Source organism: Mustela putorius, unplaced genomic scaffold, assembly GCF_011764305.1.
Source record: "Mustela putorius furo isolate JIRA1106 unplaced genomic scaffold, ASM1176430v1.1 tig00000721_pilon_pilon_pilon, whole genome shotgun sequence".
In the NCBI taxonomy this organism is placed as follows: Eukaryota; Metazoa; Chordata; class Mammalia; order Carnivora; family Mustelidae; genus Mustela; species Mustela putorius.
In genome coordinates this window covers 3,426,679-3,446,511 of record NW_025421456.1, presented here as the reverse complement: position 1 = coordinate 3,446,511, position 19,833 = coordinate 3,426,679, and the positions used below count along the sequence as shown (strand labels likewise).

General features: G+C 34.6%; 1 protein-coding gene across 2 annotated transcripts in view; it reads right to left on the bottom strand.

The window, feature by feature from the left end:
• Positions 1-19,833, bottom strand: part of SPATA5 (spermatogenesis associated 5) — a 332,472-nt gene that overhangs the window by 202,341 nt on the left and 110,298 nt on the right. The window contains exons 14-15 of one of the 2 annotated variants that reach the window (XM_004747955.3): positions 11,812-11,938; positions 848-2,266 (exon numbers count right to left, since the gene is read on the bottom strand). In XM_004747955.3, the coding sequence (XP_004748012.1) occupies positions 2,198-2,266; positions 11,812-11,938 (196 nt within the window). In that variant the 3' untranslated portion in view covers positions 848-2,197. Of the gene's footprint in view, positions 1-847; positions 2,267-11,811; positions 11,939-19,833 lie in introns of those variants that run through there. The other variant, XM_004747954.3, reaches the window with a different exon arrangement.

Here is a 19,833-nt window from a genome sequence, read left to right as displayed (position 1 = left end):
AGCAACACTTGAAAGCAAAATCTTTGCTGGGGTAGTTCTGAGTCTGCTAAGGCAGTGAGAAAGAGAGGTCTGCCTAAAGGGGTTATCAAAAGACAAGCAAAGGAGAGAAAGAGCTGAAAATGCAAAATGCTTTACCTCCAAGTAAAAAGAAACTGTTGCTGAAGCAGAGCTGACATTTTCCTCTGCATTTGCAATTAACAAGTTTTTTTTTTTTTCTAGTGTGTTTAATGGTCAGGTTTTGAGGTAGGCTTTATATACTGTAAAATTCACCACATTTAGTTTTATAGTTAGAAGGGTTCTGACAAACATATATAGTCCTATAATCACCACCACAACAAAAATGTAGAATATTCCCATCACCCCCAAAAGTTTCTTCATGGCACTTTGTGGTCAATCCCTACCCCCAAGTCCTGGATCTGATTTCTGTCCCTGTGGCCTTGCCTTTTCCAGACTGTCACATAAACAGAACCAGTCAGTATACTCTTGAACCTTTTGTGTTTGGCTTCTTTCACCTAGCATAATGCTTCCATCTTATTGCATATACCAGAAATGTGTTTCTTTTTTTATGGCTAAGTGGTACTTCATTGTATGAGCAAAGCAGAACTTCTTTATCCATTTATCAGTTGATAAACATTTGGGGCTGTTTAGTGATAATGAATATAACTGCTATAAACATTTGCCTAGAGGTCTTTGTGTAGACAAAAGTTTTCATTTCTTTCGGACAAATACCTAGAAGTGGAATCGCTATATATTAAGGTAAATGTATATTTAACTATACAGGGAATTTTTTTTAATTAGAAAAGATTGATAATTTCACTTAAAATTAAAAAAAAAAAAAAGATACTACACTGGCTGATGGTATACACAGTTTTTACCAGAGAGAACATACATAGCACTACTAATATTACACAATTTATTGAGCTAAGGAATACATTGGTGTTGTGTAAAATACATATGCTTATATTTGATTAGAATCAATTAGAGATCATAAGCAAATCACTCACACACTGGATGCCCAGTATATACCTAATGACAGCTAGTCCCTCTCCACTGTTCAACTTTCCCTTTTCTCAATGTTCCTACCTCACCCCAACTCAAACTTACACAAACCTACACTTAATATTAAATCACTATTTGTTAAATAAATTATATACAGTAGGACACACACACACATACACACAAATTTCAACTATTATTTTTTAAAACAAAGCCAATTCCACTCATTTCCTTAAGTCACTCATCCTCTGGACAGAGGAGGGGAAGCCTCCCACAGATGCTGCACTCAGAAAACATTTCAGGTAAGTATCACCATCTTGTGTCCAGACAGAGTAACTGCAATACCAAATTCACTGAGACCAACACATACATGGTTTTAAAAGACCAGATCTAAGATCCAGTTTTTCCAAATCTATGGTGAATGTACATGCCAGTATAATACTGCAAACAAGGTTAGACTGTGCATGTTTTATGATAATACTTCAAAACCTGCCTGTATTTCATATTTGATGATACATATCCTAAAAAAAAGAACTGAATTTTCTTTATTACGTACTTGATACTTTTGCACACCCCTTCCAAAGTGCACACGCACACACACGCGTGCACGTGCACACACACACACACACACACACATACACAATGAATAGAATTCCAGGCATCAAACTGGCACATTATTGTTAATACTCACTATGCACTTTAAAAATAATCACCAAATTAGCCCTTCTACAAATAATCTTAAAATACTGAATACAGAGCTTCCGATTTAGTTCTTGGCTACACTGAACATCAAATATGAGATCCTAGGAGCATTAAGAATACATGGGAAGAAGCTTTTTCAAATTTAAATAATCAACTTTAAATAATCATATGTTTAGACATTTCTGTTCTAACTCAAAATTATTTTTACATTCATTTTAAGTTTTCAAAAACAGAGTATTAAATAGACCAAAACATTACAGATACTGTAAAACTGATCAGACATCTGTGAAAGGAGAAAATATGCAGCTCAACAAGTTTTCTTTTTCTAAGAGTAATAAATTTTCAGTGAAAACGTTAAGGTGTTCTTCAACTGTCAACCGAAATTTTTATTACACAACAACAGCCTTAAGGCTGATTTATGGCTTTCCCCCCTATTCTGACAATCAAGTGGTTAAAAAGAAAAGTCATTTTCGCACACCTGGATAATATTTGCTTACTTTTATAACATGTTTGAAGAAAAGAACTTTTCAGCAACATGAAAGTTTGGGGAGGTGACACCTGAAAAAGCCTAAAAAAAAAAAAAAAAACCTCAGAAATGTGTTTGGTAAATAGCATGCTTTTATGTAGCATTTGGAAAATCTATTATTAACTATCTCTAAGTCACAACATAAGAGAATTTGGGGACATTAATGACATACCCTGGATTATCTACCACATTTTGACAGGTACAGAAATAGAGGTCCAGAGAGGATGAATAATTTCAAAGGATACAGTTTGTTAGCAACAGAGCTAGAATGAGAAACAAAGATCCCCAAATCTGTATCTGTCTGCCTCATTTCTCCCATTGTTCATTTCTCACTATCAATTTCAGGTCTTTCTATCACAGTCTACATATAACATTCTAGTCCTTAACATCTTTGCCATCTACATATGCTAATCTCCTTTTCCCCTAGACTCATTTCTACAGTTAAACTGCTTACATGATGCAGAAGCCCTTCTCCAATGCTATGCATACTCCAAAAACTCAATCAGAAATGCTAAGTATTGGGAAGGCCCGTGCCCAAGGCACTATAAATAAAAAGGTCAAATAAGAAAATTATACAACTCCTCGTACAATAAAATATCTGTAGTATCACAAACTCATGAAACTACCTATAAAAGTGGAAGTGATGAGGACACTAACTACCTATTTCAGCACTGTTTTAAAGCTAAAAAAATACTTTCATAATAATTTCAAAAATAATTTCATTTCTAAATTTCATTGAATATAATTTAAGTCTTATCTTGTCTATTTCCATTGGAGAAAACAAAGCATTTCAGAGTATGTATTCTTAAGGTAAATTAGGTGAATTTTACTTTCTTAAATTACATAGGTTAAACTATCTTTCAAAAAGTCAGAAAGCTACAGAAATTCTTCTTGATAATTAAGATATATAATGCCTCTGCTATTAATACCTATAAGACACACATAGGGAATGGCAGAAACAGAATCCCACACTTGACAAATTAGAAAGATCGGATGTAATTTGATGAATTTAGCAAGAATTAATTCCTCTACTTCTAAGGCCTAAAGCCCTAGCAGCTGGCTAGCAGAAACTATTGGGAAACCACTTGGACTTAAGGAAAAACAAATCTCTGGGAAGCATATAAAAAGTAGGAATAGCTCGGAGGAGCTGTACTTGAAGGAAGATCTCTAGATCTGATCGCACTATGGCTCAACTTCTAAGACTTAAATCAAATTAATAACACAAGCCCAAGGCGGGGAAGCTATAACTTAGCAGAAGACTCTGAGGAAACACGGGCTTTTGGTTTTGTTTTTGTTTTGTTCTTGATGACTTTAAATTCAACAGCAGTCCACAGAGTGATTCAGCTGGCAAATAATCTAACACAATCCTGGAATGCATTAGCAGAAGACATGATATTCAGACTGAAGGCGTTAAGTGTCTTACTAAACTCTGTACTGATCTGACTACAACCTACTACAGTATATTCATCTGTGGATGCCGTAATTTCAGAGAGAAAGGAACAAATGAACAACAGTTCAGAGGGGGTAAAAAAAGGATAAGAATGCCAAAGACGAAATAAAACAAGATGTCAAGCCTGGAGAAGAGAAGACTAGTTGGTGAGACGGAATGTAAGACACATAACAGTTTTCAAAAATAAAGAAGAACCATATTAGAAGAAAGATTAAAAACTGTACTTGTGGCTGGTATGTTGAAGCTTTGGGGAGACACACAGCAACTGGTTCAGTAGAACAACAAAATTCCTAAAAATAATCTGAGACAAAGATGGAGTGGTCTATTTCATGAGATAATAATCTCCTCTCTCCCATCAGTTTGGAGAGTAAGCAAATGACGGAGAAGTGGAGGGTAGAAATTTTACAATGAGAGGGGAGGATTAATATATCAGAAGGATAACTAGACTATCAAAGCCTTCCAAGTTCACTCCAATCTTGAAAAAATTAGTTTCTTTCACAACTTGGGTATCAAGGGCAATATGTACTGTGTTATTTATACTTTCTCTAACAGAAGATTAAATCTACTCCTATTTGCATATGAAAATAAAATATTATTCACCAAACATCTAAATATAGAATCTTAATTTCTCAAAATTTAAATATCTCAGCCTGAAAATTCCTGTGATAATACTAAAATGGGCATTCAACTCACAGTTATAAAAAACTAAAAAACCAATAAAACTTTAAGATTCAAGTGCCATTAAGAAACACATTATCTGGGGCACCTGGGTGGCTCAGTGGGTTAAGGCCTCTACCTTTGGCTCTGCTCATGATCCCAGTGTTCTGGGATCAAGCCCCGCATCGGGCTCTCCGCTCCTCGGGGAGCCTGCTACCTCTTTTCTCTCTGCCTGCCTTTCTCCCTACTTGTGATCTCTGTCTGTCAAATAAATAAATAAAATCTTTAAACAAACAAACAAAAAGAAATACATTATCCATACAATTAAAAAACTATACTTCTAGATTTATGGATTTTGTTGAGTAATTCAACTGAAAAGAATAATGATTTAGTCCAAAAAGATATATTTTAAAATATTAAAAGAACTTTTGAGATGGAATGTACTTGAAAGAACAATAAGATAATACAACCTTCCTATTATTTATTTTAAGCCATTAATGAAATACATATGTTTTTAAAGGTTTTATTTATTATTTATTTAAGAAAGAGTGGGGGAGAGGGAGAATGAGCAGGGAGAGGGAGAAACAGATCCCAGTTGAAAGCGAGCCTGACGCAGGGACAAATCCCAGGACCCTGGGATCATGACCTGAGCCAAAGGCAGACCTGAACCATGACCAACTGGGACACCCAAGCACCCCAGAAAATTAATGCAATATATTTAAACAATCTTTAGAAAGATACCGTGGCTCATGTATGGACACCACATATTAAGAGATATTACTAAACTTCTAAAAGCCTACAAGGATAGATCAATGGTCAGTGAATTTGTTCCATAAAGATCCAAATGGTAAATAAGTTAGGCTTTATGGGCCATAAATACTGTGTGATACTGTAACTACAGTACAAGTGAAGTCATAGACAATACATTAACGAATTAGGGTGACCGTGTTCCACTAAAGTTTTACATATTGAAATTTGGATTTCATCTCATTTTTACATCTCACAAAATTATTTTTCTTTCTCATATTTTTCAACCATTTAAATATACAAAAACCATTCTTAGATCATGAGACGTACAAAATCAAGTGATTGGCCAGTCTGCTGACCGCCAGGATAAACAGACTCTACCTAATTAGCATCTAAATGAGGTATGACATATATACATACAACTTCTGACTTGCTTCTCTCTTGCTTCTTCTGACTTGCTTTTCCCAATCGTCCATTCCCAAAACTGAAACCCTTACAGAAGCTACCATAATAGATACGGTGAAAACACTTAAAGCTTTAAAACAAACAAACACACAAACACCTATCACTAATGATAAAGCCACTTCTGAGAGTCCTGTAAAATGAAGGTAAAGCTAAAATTGGAAGGTGAATTTGGAGGAGGCCTAGCAGGCCTGACCACATTACAGCTCACCTTATAATCCACCAAGACTCTCCACATCATTTTGATAAACAATATTAAGGATTATAAACATCCTTTCCTAAAATACAAGAAAGTAAAGAATTATAATATTTAAAATTTTAATGTCTGTTAGGTCAAGCAGCTTTTTAGTTCCAACTTAGCTGAGAATAGCAATATTAAAAAGAATGGCACTTGCAACTAGGAAAGGTAAGGAGAAAAGCCATCTGTAAACATATCTGTACTCTTTATTCTATAGGTATTTTTGGAACTCAATTCACTTGAAAATTGGGAGACACATATGTTTTTCTTCTCACTTGCCAACATTTCTAAATATGCTAATTAAGTTTTCCCAATGTTACAAAGATATCCATAAAACCAACTTTTAATTTGCAATACTTAAGAAATAAAAATATTATGTCATATTTAACTCTTCAAGAACATTTCCTCTACTGGAAAATTAATGCCAGTTTATAATATCCATGAGCTAAACATATGAAGTTAGAAAATGATTCCGAACCCTGAATTATTCAATATTTCTATATAAATTCCAAAGTTTTCGTCAATTGAACAATCTTCTCCATAGAGGACTCAGCAGAATTTTCAAAATTTTACAGATTTACTATTATAAGAAAACTACATTTATAGGCTATATACTTTATAGTAGTAATAATAATATACTAGGCATCAGTACTAAAAGTAACCGTGACTAAATGAAAAAATATTCATAAAACTAAACTATTTTGAGGTTTGAGGTTTTTTTAATGTCTGATAAAGAAGACATGACCATTTCTTAATATCTAATACAAGTGCTTGAAATGCCATGGATTGGACATTATATTCTTCTAAAGGGGCCACATAAACAAGAGCCTAATAAGGAACAATATAAACTCCTATAGTTTAGACTCTTTGTTATTTGGGCATCAATAAAAATTCAGTTGTTTTCTAAAAAGTCTCTTGTTGCTGAGGAAATCCAGACCATCATCCATCTAAAGACAATGTGTCAACTTGACATTATACAATCTCATTAATCTTCATCTATCCTTCACATCTTGTCATTCTTATGGAAAATGGACACTTGGGAATATGACTTTTCTTCCCTCACTTAGCAGCTGGAGGAGAGAGTTAAGTCATAAAAAGTCTATGGAGACTTCAGGATACCACCAGGAACCACAAGCAATCACTTTACTTAGCCTAGTGTGCTACATCACATCTAACGTATTTGACATGTAACTATGACATAGCAGGAAAGAGAATAATGTGATTACTGAGCTGTGTGTCTTACTTCCTTTAGCTGAATCACCAGAATCCCCAAGAAACTCCAGCTCTAGTTTCCCCAAGCTACATGAAACTGAGATATTGTCCATAAAAGGCACTAAATACACACAATATAAGGGTCACATAATGATGTCAATTTCACTCCGGCAGTCCAAGAATTCTCACCCTTTTAACATACTAACTTAAGGTCACCATGACACAGAAGTTGTGGCTTAACAGACAATAGGATGGTAAAGTATGCCAGCTAATTTACAAGGCCAAACACCTTAATTAAATTTAGCACAAGTTAGACCAAATGTATAATTTCTCTGGCACTAGGACAGTCTTTTTTAAGCTAAAAAAAAAAAAATCCCTCTACCTTTTAGCAGCACATGAAATTTACTTTAATTCTTCTGTTACCCATACTCTTCCTATTATAGTTTCCTCCAGACAAGGCAGGTGGTAGAAACTGTCTGTTCATTTCATAACAGGAAGTTTTTTCATTTTTATATTATCTCTTAAGACTGTTTTGTTTCTACCAGGACAGACCTTCAGGACATACTTTGAACGTATTATAATCATACATGCACTGAAACTTTTTTTATAGTACTATTAAATGATATACAAATAATGCTCTAAAATAGTTCTTCAAAGGAAAAAGTCTGCAAAGAAAAATGACTTTTGATGTAGTATGTATCATATGAGCAGTAACAAAGGTATAATTAAGAATAAAATCCATATTCCACACAAATACGGTATTCTACCTGAAATAGAAAAGAATTAACTTTTTTATTTTTTTTTACAAAAATCACTGGTTACTTAAAGTGTTTTTTGTTTGTTTGTTTGTTCTTTGCACTATTACAGAATACAATATGCAGAACGTTAAGACTCTGTTGTAATGTACTAAATTCAAAGTTGTACTTGAAAGCACAGCACATCAATTGATGATCTTGAAACCATTCTTATACCACTTAAAAATGCTTTTTCCCATTTACCAATTTTATGTTTTGCTCTCAGGAATAACTTTATTATTTAATCCTTTACAAATTAAACATTGTAAATTTTGAAAAATTTGAATACTAAATTAAAAACACTTAGATCCCCCTGACCTAGTGGAAATAAGTCCAGTTAGCAAATACTTTTGATATCTTTTTTTTTTCTTTTTAAGATTCTACTTATTTATTTAAGAGACAGAGATCACAAATAGATGGAGAGGCAGGCAGAGAGAGAGAGGAAGCATGCTTCCTGCTGAGCAGAGAGCCAGATGTGGGGCTCAATCCCAGGATCCAGAGATCATGACCCAAGCCAAAGGCAGAGGCTTAACCCACTGAGCCACTCAGGTACCCCAATACTTTCGATATCTTGATTTAAATGTTTTCATCCAAAGTTAGCTGGTTAAAAAAAGTTGGATTTCTAGTATTCAAAAACTAATCAAAGTATGTGTGTAAATGCATATGTACATATACATATAAACATACAAGCATACATATAAGTATGCTATATACATACTATATGTTTGTATAGGTTTATACTTCTCTCTGAAACATCTTAAAGAGGTCAATAAATGAAGGTGTTAATTAATATTAATACTTAAAACAGTTACTTTGCACAATTACATGTTTTTAGAACTGATGAATTCAAGGTAACATTTTATAAAGGATTAAAAAAAACATGGCTAGAAGTTCGGCAAGCTATTTCCCAAACTTCAATTTCTGAAACTGTGTGATGATGAAGACTCATGAGTTACTGTTTTGAAATACAACATTTGCCTTCCTAAGGCAAATTATTATCATCAGGCAAGAAACACAAAAACAATGCAAAATCCTTGAAATGTAAAAAAACAAAAACAAAAACAAAAAACCACTTCCATCCCTTCAATTTTCTGTCTTTGGAGACAACTTCTGCCCCAAATCCAGTTAAGTATTTTCTCCAAGAGATCCCAATATCTTCAGACTAAACTATCCCAAAGAGAATGAAAATTCTCTACCATTACCTTGGGGGTTTTGAATTTAGAAAGCGGAATAAAAAAAAAAAAAAAAAAAAGGCCCCAGACCTTGCAGCGGCCCAAGAGTAACTTCTAATCTCTAGGTTTATCTTTAAAATTTCTAAAGGTCTTTTGTACCAGGTGTTGGTTAAAAAAAAAAAACTAGGATAGGGACGCCTGAGTGGCTCAGTTGGTTAAGCAGCTGCCTTCGGCTCAGGTCATGATCCCAGAGTCCTGGGATTGAGTCCCACATCAAGCTCCTTGCTCAGCAGAAGCAGAAGCAGGGAGCCTGCTTCTCCCTCTGCCTCCCTCTGCCCCTGCCTGCCTCTCTGTCTGCCAGTGCTCTCTCTGACAAATAAATAAAATCTTAAAAAAAAAAAAACTAGGATAAATTAGATCTACTGTAAAACACAACAGTTAGGGATCAATTTAGGTCTTACAGGGGGAAAAGTAAGCAAAACAGATTATAAATTAACAATTCCACCATATTAAGTAACAAACTTACAAAGTGTCACATATATAAAGAACACGAAAAAATTGTAACTTTTACAAAAGGAGTTTAAATCTATTTATCGTTTTCTATTTTAAGAAAGATTATATGTATAATTTGAAGAAAGATATATGTGGACAGGGCAAGGCAAAGAAATGTTGCATCTGAGAAAACAAGCAGATTCCACAAAACAAGAACATTTCAGAGGAACTGGTTCATAGCCAATTATATGACAGGCAAGGAAGAAGGAAAAGCTGGTCTCTGAGAAAGTCAGAAGTTGCTCTTAGTACTTGGAACAGAATTCAGATAGGAGAAGGGGGAAAACGCTGAAGAGCACTCTGGTAGGAAGACTTCTAGTACAGTCACAAGATTTTGGTCCTCTAGACGGCTAGTACTTTCTCCCAGTTATTCAATCAAATGCTACTTTAGGTGCTACTGTGAGGGGCTTTTGCAAATGTAATTAATTAAGGTCCTGAATCTACTGACTTGAAGGTGGAGAGATTTTCCTTTGTTGGGCCTAACCTGATCAGATGAGACTAAAAGACTGAGCTTTTCTGGCAATAGAAGCTTAAAGCATAAGAGGAATAAAATGTGATTTCTTTTATTTATTTATTTATTTATTTACTTATTTTTATTTCATTACAAAGACACCAGTTTTCACTGCAGTCTTTGAAGATGGAAGAGGCCATGTGGATAGTCTCTAGGAGATACAGTAGCTCCCGCTGACAGCCAATAAAAAAATTTAGTCCTTTGGCCTGTCCCATTCATGTGAGATTAGAAAAGGAATACCAGCTCCTGACAACAATATAGTCCTGCCAACACTTTGTTTTCAGCCTGTAGTGAGACTCTAGAACAGACAACTCTGTCATGCCATTCCCAGATTTTGACCGACCTACAGAAATACTAATAAATGGGTGTTGTGTAGAACTGCTAAATTTGAGGTAATCTGTAACACAGAAAAAGACAACTAACAAAACCACCAATCAGGCTGAATCGTATAGCCTGATTTAGATGAACCCAGAGAAGTTTATTGTAAACCCAAAAGTCCTATTTCAAGAAATAGAGTATGTGAAGACATACTCTATTAAGAAATCCAAGAAGACAACTATTAGATTAGGCATTGTAGAGAATGAAACCAAAGAAAGTTTAGAGCTCATTAGCCATGGGGTAACCAGTAGAAAATGTCATAAAAATACAATGTATTCTTACCAAGAGAAAAAATTTTTTTCTGTATTCAGCACTTCTATTTGTGAAACTGAAAGGTGGGGTTAGGTAATCTCTAGGGCTCTTTTAGTACTTTCTATGATACTTGTTAAAATGAAGTCCTACTTTTTTTTTTTTTTCTCCATAGACATCAGAGGTATCTGAGCATGGACCCAGATCATATAAAGTGCTCAGAACACACCTATCTTCTTAAAAAATACTATAGCAAAAAGGGAACAATTTATTAAAGTCCAAAGCTTTCTCACCTGTATTTGACCCAAAGGTCTTTATCGCATAACAAAATACCCAACTGAATGAAAGCAAAGCTTGCTTTCCACATAATAGCTCCTTTCATAACTCTAAAAGGATCATTTTTTCTAAATCCCATTTTTAAAACTGAAAGTCTGTGTATATGTGCATAGGAAAGGAGGAAGGAGCTCATAAGGTCATATATATGAAATAATGTGAACAGAAAAAAGAAAAAATGGTTCATGCTAAAGGAGAAAATTTTTACTCTTAATTTAAACCTTTGCAAAGAAATTATACACTAGGTATAAATTAGGCATTTAAAATTTAGTGAATTCTCTTTATTAAACTATGACTTAGGGAGAAAAAGTGGTAGCAATAGCTAAAAAGGGTTAATTTTCCAATTGTGCAGCTTAGCTTAATGCTATAGCCTAAGTAATTTCTTAGAAAGCTAAAATCCATTGTCACTCTTATTCTCATCACTCTGAAAGCAACTGCAGGTAAAGAATTCTAAAAAGTTGTTAATCATAACTTCAGTCTGACTTATTCTAAATACCCAGAAATTTACATTAATATGACTGAAAATGTTAAAAACTTCTCAAAAATAAATCAGATACATAAACAAAGATTTTCAGAACTTCAATTCTCTGAAAGTTTGACACAACAACAAGGGGGGGGAAACTGAAGGGGTTACAAAATAGTCTCATTAATACCAAACCATAAGCAATAAAAACACAGAAGCATTACTCTGTTCTTTATATCTCCTTTAGTTTAAGATTTTCGGGATCCTCTAAATGAAAAACTGATTTCAGAGTAATTTGGTAGAAAAAAACCCTAACATAATCAAATGACCCAGTTCTTGATTTTAAAACACTCACACTGTTTTGCTTCTTACCTTGTCTATCCTATCTGGGCGGTTAGTAGCTGCCAAAATTGTCACGTCCTTTAACTGTTCAACACCATCCATTTCCGTTAAGAGCTGAGCCAGAACACGGTCAGCTACATTCCCGGCACCTGAAGAACTGATTTTTAAAAACGGAGTTTTAAAACAACTCTATACCAATCCCCAAGTACTTTATTACTTTTAAAAAACTATATATCCTATAACAAAAAAAATTATGTCTGTTTCACAATATAAAATGCCTGCTTCAGAATTCATTATTTGTTGAAATTACCATACCCCAAAACTAACTATATTCAAATCATTCCTTTTCCTCCTTCAACAGCCATGTTCATTTTCTCTCCAAGAATGAAATATAAAAGATCTGGGAAGTAAGATAAGTAAGATATAAGATCATTTAAAGCAATTCATCAAATACATAGAAAACTGTGTAATTTAATCAATATTTACTTTTTATATGGCAACTGGGAATAAAGAAACTAAATAAAATAAAAACCCATTCTTCACATGAAGTTTAAAGCCCATACAAAACAAAAAAACTCTACACTCTTTATCCATACACAACACACAGGATACTTCTGATGTATCTTGATATTTTAAAATATTAATATTTTTAAGCACATCATCAGGTAGGTAGTGATCACAATCCCCATATGTGGAGAAGCAGGCAAAGAAAGGTATGTTATTGTGTTCCTTTTGTTAATGTATCAGGTCAAATACAAAGCTACTACTAGACATACTATAATTAATTAAATATAATAATTAAATTATAATTTAATCACATTTCCTTTGACAAAAAAATCCAAAACAAAACCGAATATTGATTATTAATAAGGAAATTCAACAGGTCTTACCAATGAACAAAACCCTTATATTACATAGTCAAGGTCCTATAATAACAATTCTTATTAGCAGCAGGTAGGATTTACTAAGAACTGTTGAGTATTGAGAAATATGTAATAAACATATACATACAAGTAATACATGTAATAAACCTGAGTGGAAAATTACAGAGTTTAGCAACATTGTAAGAGTATTAAACATACAAATTCAACCAGATATATGGGGTGAGGGGAAGAAGAGGAAAAAAGGATAGAAGGTACACACCTCTATCACCAGTGACAGAGCAAGTGTACCTTAGTATAACCATCATGTAACATATATAATTAGATAATTAGGATCTCTAACAGAATGTAGATCTCAGCATGCATTACAAGTTCAAAAACTTGATGTAGTATATACATAGGAGAGTAGCCTCTAACTCAACATCAATCAAACACATATGAGGTTGTTATGTAAATCACACTGTCAATTAAATTAAATAGTTCTTCCCCATGTCTAAAAAGTTTGGGACCAAGGAATACCAGAGAGGCCACTGAGATTTATTTTGGCTAGCCCTAATTCTTGCAAGTAACTAATTGGCAAGTGCATGGATTTGCTAATCTGATTATAAGAATAAACTTTGAACATTCTGAATAAGTGGATTAATATCCTCCGTAATAAAACTTTTCCACATGAGAGTTTACCAGATAGAAACACTGTTAGCAAAAGCTCTAAGGTCACCTTCATTATGACTACAAGCATTTAAATATTTAAGGCTACCACCAGATTACATCTAAAGCCTTTAAATGAATCTACTATGCTAATTAGTTATGATCCTATCTATATTTTCAGACACTAAGAAAGGTCACATTGAACACGTTTTGGTAGAGTCAAGGTGGGCTGTCCAGGGAGATGGTTTCTAAACTTGAAAACTGAGTGAGGACCAAACAGGTAAAAGGAAAGAGAGAACACAGAATACTGAAAATAGAAATCAGTTCAGAATAGATGGGCACAGAAGTTAAGGTGAAAAATGCAAAAGATAACTACAGAAAGATAAATCAAGGCTAGATAATAGGCTTTGTTTTTGAAATCACTGAGTTTGGATTTTATCCTAACTTAAATGGAATGTTTCACCTAGAGACATGACAAAACCAGATTCATGTTTTTGAGGACCATTACAGCGACAGTATGGAGAACAGATTATAAAAAGGCAATACTGGTCTGTTTTCCAGTCCAGTAACAACTCTTCTTAGACCCTTCTGGAACATGAAATCACACATGTCTTCATTTGTTCAGGCCACTATTACAAAATATCATAGACTAGGTGGCTTATACACAATAGAAATTTGGGGCACCTGGGTGGCTCAGTCATTAAGCACCTGTCTGCCTTCGGCTCGTGTAGGGTTCTGGGTCCTGGAACTGAACCCCACATAAGGCTCCCAATTCAGCAGGGAGTCTGCTTCTCCCTTTCCCACTCCCCCTGCTTATAGTTCCCTCTCTCACTGTCTCTCCCTCTGTCAAATTAATAAAATCTAAAACAACAACAACAACAACAAACAATAGAAATTTATTTCTGTCTGGATACTGGGAAGTCCAAGATCAAGGCGCTAGCATGGTTTTAAGAGAGGGGTCTTTTCCTAGCTCATAACTGACACCTTTTCACATCCTCACATAAAGATGGTGGGTGAGCTCTGTGAGGCCTCTTTTTATAAAGACACAAATCCTATTCACCAGATCTCCACCTTCATGACCTAAGCACCTCCCAAAGGCTCTACCACTTAGGATTTCAACATATGAATGTGGGGAGGACACAAATATTTAGACCATAGAAATAAGACAAACCACTGTCCAGGCGTCTGGGTGGCTCAATGGGTTAAGCCTCTGCCTTAGGCTCAGGTCATGATCTCAGGGTCCTGGGATTGAGCCCTGCATCAGGCTCTCTGCTAAGCAGGGAGCCTGCTTCCCCCTCTCTCTCTGCCTGCCTTTCTGCCTACTTGTGATCTTTCTCTCTGTCAAATAAATAAATAAAATCTTAAAAAAAAAAAAGATAAACCACTGCCCCCAAACTGGAAAGACGGACAAGCTGAATACAAAGAAACCAATGAGTAGGAACCTCCACAGGAACCAGTGCTGGGGTAAGGGTACTGTAAATGTAAGGGTAAGGAAATGTAAATGATGAATTTCTGGAGGCAGTGAGGGCAAGTCTGAGAATTAAACAATCCAGAAGACACAATCACTGAGGGACTCTTACATTTTTTGTGAGTTTACCTCCAGAAGCCATACCAGGTTCTCACAATGAAGACCTGAGGAAAATCTTGTGCATGCAGAAGGAGGAAGGGAAAAGTAGCTATTTTTAAATATGCCAGAATAGTCTGTACTTCTGAACAAGTCCTGCTTTCAAGAGAAGCTATTTTACCAGAGCCTAAACTATGATAAGTTTATCAGAGCCCAACTGAGGTAGAGGAAGAGATATACCCAACTCTAGCCCTCTCAAGCCATCTTGTATTACTTTAAGGGAAGGTGGGTTACTAAAAAGCAATTGCAAACTTCACGGTCCAGTAATACAGACTAACTAAAAGACTACAATGTAATCACAGGACCAAAGAACGCCTGGCCTCTTATACTCTTACTACTACATTACCAAAGGCCTACTTAACATAGTTCCTTTTATGCAGTATTATTATGTCCATTTACATGTGACAAAAATAAATAAAATCAAAACCATTACAAAAAACCAAAATAAAACAAAATCAAAACCATTACAAGGCATACTAATAGACAAACCAAACACAATTTGAAGAAGCTGAATGAACATCAACGAACCAGAGAACCAGCAAAAATGCTATAATCAGACCAGGATTTTTTTTTTTTTTATTTTATTTATTTATTTGACAGAGAGATCATAAGTAGGCAGAGAGGCAGACAGAGAGAGAGGGGAAGCAGGCTCCCTGCTAAGCAGAGAGCACAATGCCAGGCTTGATCCCAGAACCCTGAGACCGTGACCTGAGCTTTACCCAGCTTTACCCAGTGAGCCACCAGGATTTTTTTTTAAACTATGATTAATATGCTAAGGGTTCTAAAAGACAAAGGAGACAACATGAGAGAAAGGGGCAACATAGTGATGGATATTCTAAGACTCAAAAAGAAATGGCAGAAATCAAGACACTAGAGCAGAAATAAAAAATACCTTTGATGGGCTCATTAGACTAGACATGGCTGAGGAAAAAATGTCTGAGCTTAATTATTTGTCAATAAAAACTTCCAAAATGAAAAAGCAAAGAGAAAAAAAGACTGAAGAGAAAAAAGACAGAAGAAAAAACAAACAAACAAACAAAAAAACTAAAGAATTTCCAAGAATTATGGAAACTATAAAAGGTGTAAAATATGTTTGAATGAAATACCAGAAGGAGAAAAGATAATGGAATAGAAGAAATATTTGAAGTAATAATGATTGAGAATTTCCCCAAATTAATGTCTGACACCAAAATACAGATCCAGGAAGCCCAGAGAACATCAAGTAGGACACCTGGCAAAAAATTACCTCTAGGCACATCATATTCAAACTACAGAAAAGCAAAGGAAAAAAAAAATCTTGAAAGAAGCCAGAGGAACAGTACAGTTTCACATTACAGGTGCAAAAAATAGGAAATATATTAGATAACTCCTCAACAACCATGTAACCAAGGAGAATAGAGTGAAATACTTAAAGTGTTGAGAGAGAGAAAAAACACCTACCTAAATTCGTGTATTCTGGGAAATTATCTTTCAGAATTGAAGGAGAAATAAAGACTTCCTCAAACAAAAATTGAGGGAATTTGTTGTTAGTCGACCTGCCTTGCAAGAAATGTTTTAAAAAGTTGTTCCAGGTGGGGCATTTAGGTGGCTCAGTCAGTTAAATGTCCTACTCTTGATTTTGGCTCAGGTCATGATCTCAGGGTTTTGAAATTGGGACCAATCTCACGTAGAGAGTCTGCTGGAGTTTCTCTCTCTCTCTCTCTTTCTCTGAACCTCTCCACCATTTACACTTTCTCTTTCTCTAAAACAAATAAATCTCAAAAAGTTACTTCAGGAAAAGGAAAATGATATAGGTTGAAACTTTAATCTATATAAAAAGAGAGCACTAGAGAGGAATAAGTGAAGACAAAATAAAAACTTCAACTTTCTTATCCTTGATTGATCTAACAGATAATAATTTGTCCAAAATAATGGTAAGAACAATGTAGCCAATGACTACAGTATATGTATAACTGAAATGAATGACAGAAATGATCTAAGGGACTAGAGAGAGAAATTCAAATTTTGGTTATTATAAAGTACCACCTGTGAAGCAGAAGAGAGTTATTTGAAAGTGCATGCAGATTAGTTGTAAATGTATATTGCAAACTCCAGGGCAATCAATGAAAAAAGGGAAAAAATAGAAATATACATTTCATACACCAAGAAAGGAGAGGAAATGGAATCATAAAATGATCAGTTAAAATCAGAAAAGGCGGGGTGCCTGGGTGGCTCAGTTGGTTGAGCAACTGCCTTTGGTTCAAGTCACGGTCCCGGAGTCCTGGGATGGAGTCCCGCATCAGGCTCCCAGCTCCATGGGGAGTCTGCTTCTCCCTCTGACCTTCTCGCCTCTCATGCTCTCTCTCACTGTCTCTCTCTCAAATAAATAAATAAAATCTTTTAAAAAAAAATCAGAAAAGGCAGAAAAATAGTCAAAGACAAAAAAAGGAACAAAGAACAAGGAATAGAAGGCAGTAACAAATACGGTAGTATTAATACAACTATATAATAATCAATTTAAAACATCAATGGTCTAAACCCACCAGTTAAGACAGACATTGTCACAGAGGATCAAAGAACAAGACCCAACTATATACTGAGGACAAAAAATCCACTCTAAATATAAAGATATATAGAGAAGTAAAGGGATGGAGAAAGATGCACAATTACTTCTAACTAATCAAAATAAAGCTAGAGTAGGTATATTAATTTCAAACAAAGCAGACTTCAGACCAAGAAAAATTATTAGGGATAAAGAGAGGTATTACTAACGATAAAGGGGTCAATACTCCAAGAGGACATTAACGATCTTTAATATGCATCACCTAATAGTAGGGGGTCAAAATATGTGAGGAAAAAATTGATAGAATAGCAAGAAGAAAGAAACAAATTCACTCACAGAGTTGGAAATCTGAACACTGCTCCAGCAGAAATGGACAGATCTAACAGGCAGAAAATCAGTAAGAACACAGGTGAACTCAACAACACCATCAACCAACTGGATATAATTGCTATCCAAATGCCACTTAATCCAACAATAGTAGAATACACATTCATCTCAAGATCATATCGAGTATTGATCAAGACAGACTACATTCTAGGCCATAAAATCTACCTTAACAAATTATAAAAAATAGAAATCATACAATGTGTGCTATCAGACCACAGTGAAATTAAACTAGAAACCAACAGCGGAAAGACATTTGGAAAATAAGAAAACACATGGAGATTAAAAAACATACTCCGGGGCACCTGGGTGGCTCAGTGGGTTAAAGCCTCTGCTTTCGGCTCAGGTCATGATCCCAGGGTCCTGGGATAGAGCCCCACATCAGACTCTCTACTCAGCAGAGAGCCTGCTTCCCCCTCTCTCTCTGCCTGCCTCTATACCTACTTGTGATCTCTGTCTGTCAAAACAACAACAACAACAACAAAAAACCACACTCCTGAATAATACATGAGTCTCAACAGAAATTTTTAAAAAAATAGTTTGAACTAAATGAAAATGAAAATACAACTAATCAAAATTCGTGGAATGTGGTAATAAAAGTAGTGCTTAATAAGAAATTTATAGCACTGAATGTATATATTAGGAAAAAAGAAAGACCTAAAGGCAATCATCTAAGCTTCTACCTCAGGAAACTAAAAAAAAGAGCAAACTAAATCCAATGAAAATACAAGAAAAAAATATACAAAAATTAGAGCACAAATAAAATTGGTAATAGTAAGTCAAGAGAGAAAAATCAACAAAAGCAAAAGCTCATTCTTTGAAAAGATCAATAAAAATGATAAGCTTGTAGTCAGGATAACTAAAAACAAGAACAACAAAAAAAAAATAGCAAAAAAAAAGAGAACACACAGATTACTAATACCAGATATGAAAGAAAGGATATTGCTGCAGGTCCCAAGGACCTTAAAAGCTTAATAATGGATTTCCAGTTGACACTTAAACATGGGTTTGAACTGTGCAGGTCCACTTATATGACAATTCCTTTTTGATAAATACACTTCAGTACTTTAAATGTATGTTCTCTTCCTTCTGATCTTCTTAACATTTTTTCTCTACCTTACATTATTGTAAGAATACAGTATATAATACATATACAAAGTATGTGTTAATTGACTGTTTCTGTTACCAGGAAGGCTTCTGGTCAATAGTAGACTATTAGTAGTTACTTTTTTGGGAAGTCAAAGTTATATGTAGATTTTTAACTGCATAGGGGGTCAGCAACCCAAACCCCCACATTATTTAAGAGTAAACTACATTATGAAATATAATACAAAAAATTTTTATAGCCACATACTTGATAATCTAGATGAAATGAGAATCTGCCAAAATCCACACGAGAACAACAATCTCAATACGCTTATACCAAATAAAGAAAATGAATCAAGAATTAATAATCTTCTAAACAGAAAGAATCAGACCCAGATGAGTTTATAGTAAATTCTAGCAAGCATTTAAGGAAGAAATTTTACCAATTTTCTACAATTTCTATTAGAAGATAGAAGTAAAGGGAATACTTGCTAAATCATTCTATGAGAGTACCATTATCCTAATACCAAAACCAAAGACATTGTAAGAAAATTGCAGACCAATAACTCTATAAACATGCAAAATATTAGCAAACTGAACTGAGCAAAGTATAATAAGTATGTATAATTCAATGATGTGTAAAAAATGTATATATTGTGATGAAGTGGAATCACTGGTTCAACATTCAAAAACCAATGAACATAATCTATCATATCAACAGGCTAAAAGAAAATATAATCATATAATCCTATCAACAGATGTAGAAAAAGCATTTGACAAAATCCAACACCCAGTCTGTGCATGACAAAAACTCTCCACAAAGTGGTTTAGAAGGAACATACCTCAACATAATAAAAACCATATATGAAAACCCCACAGCTAACATC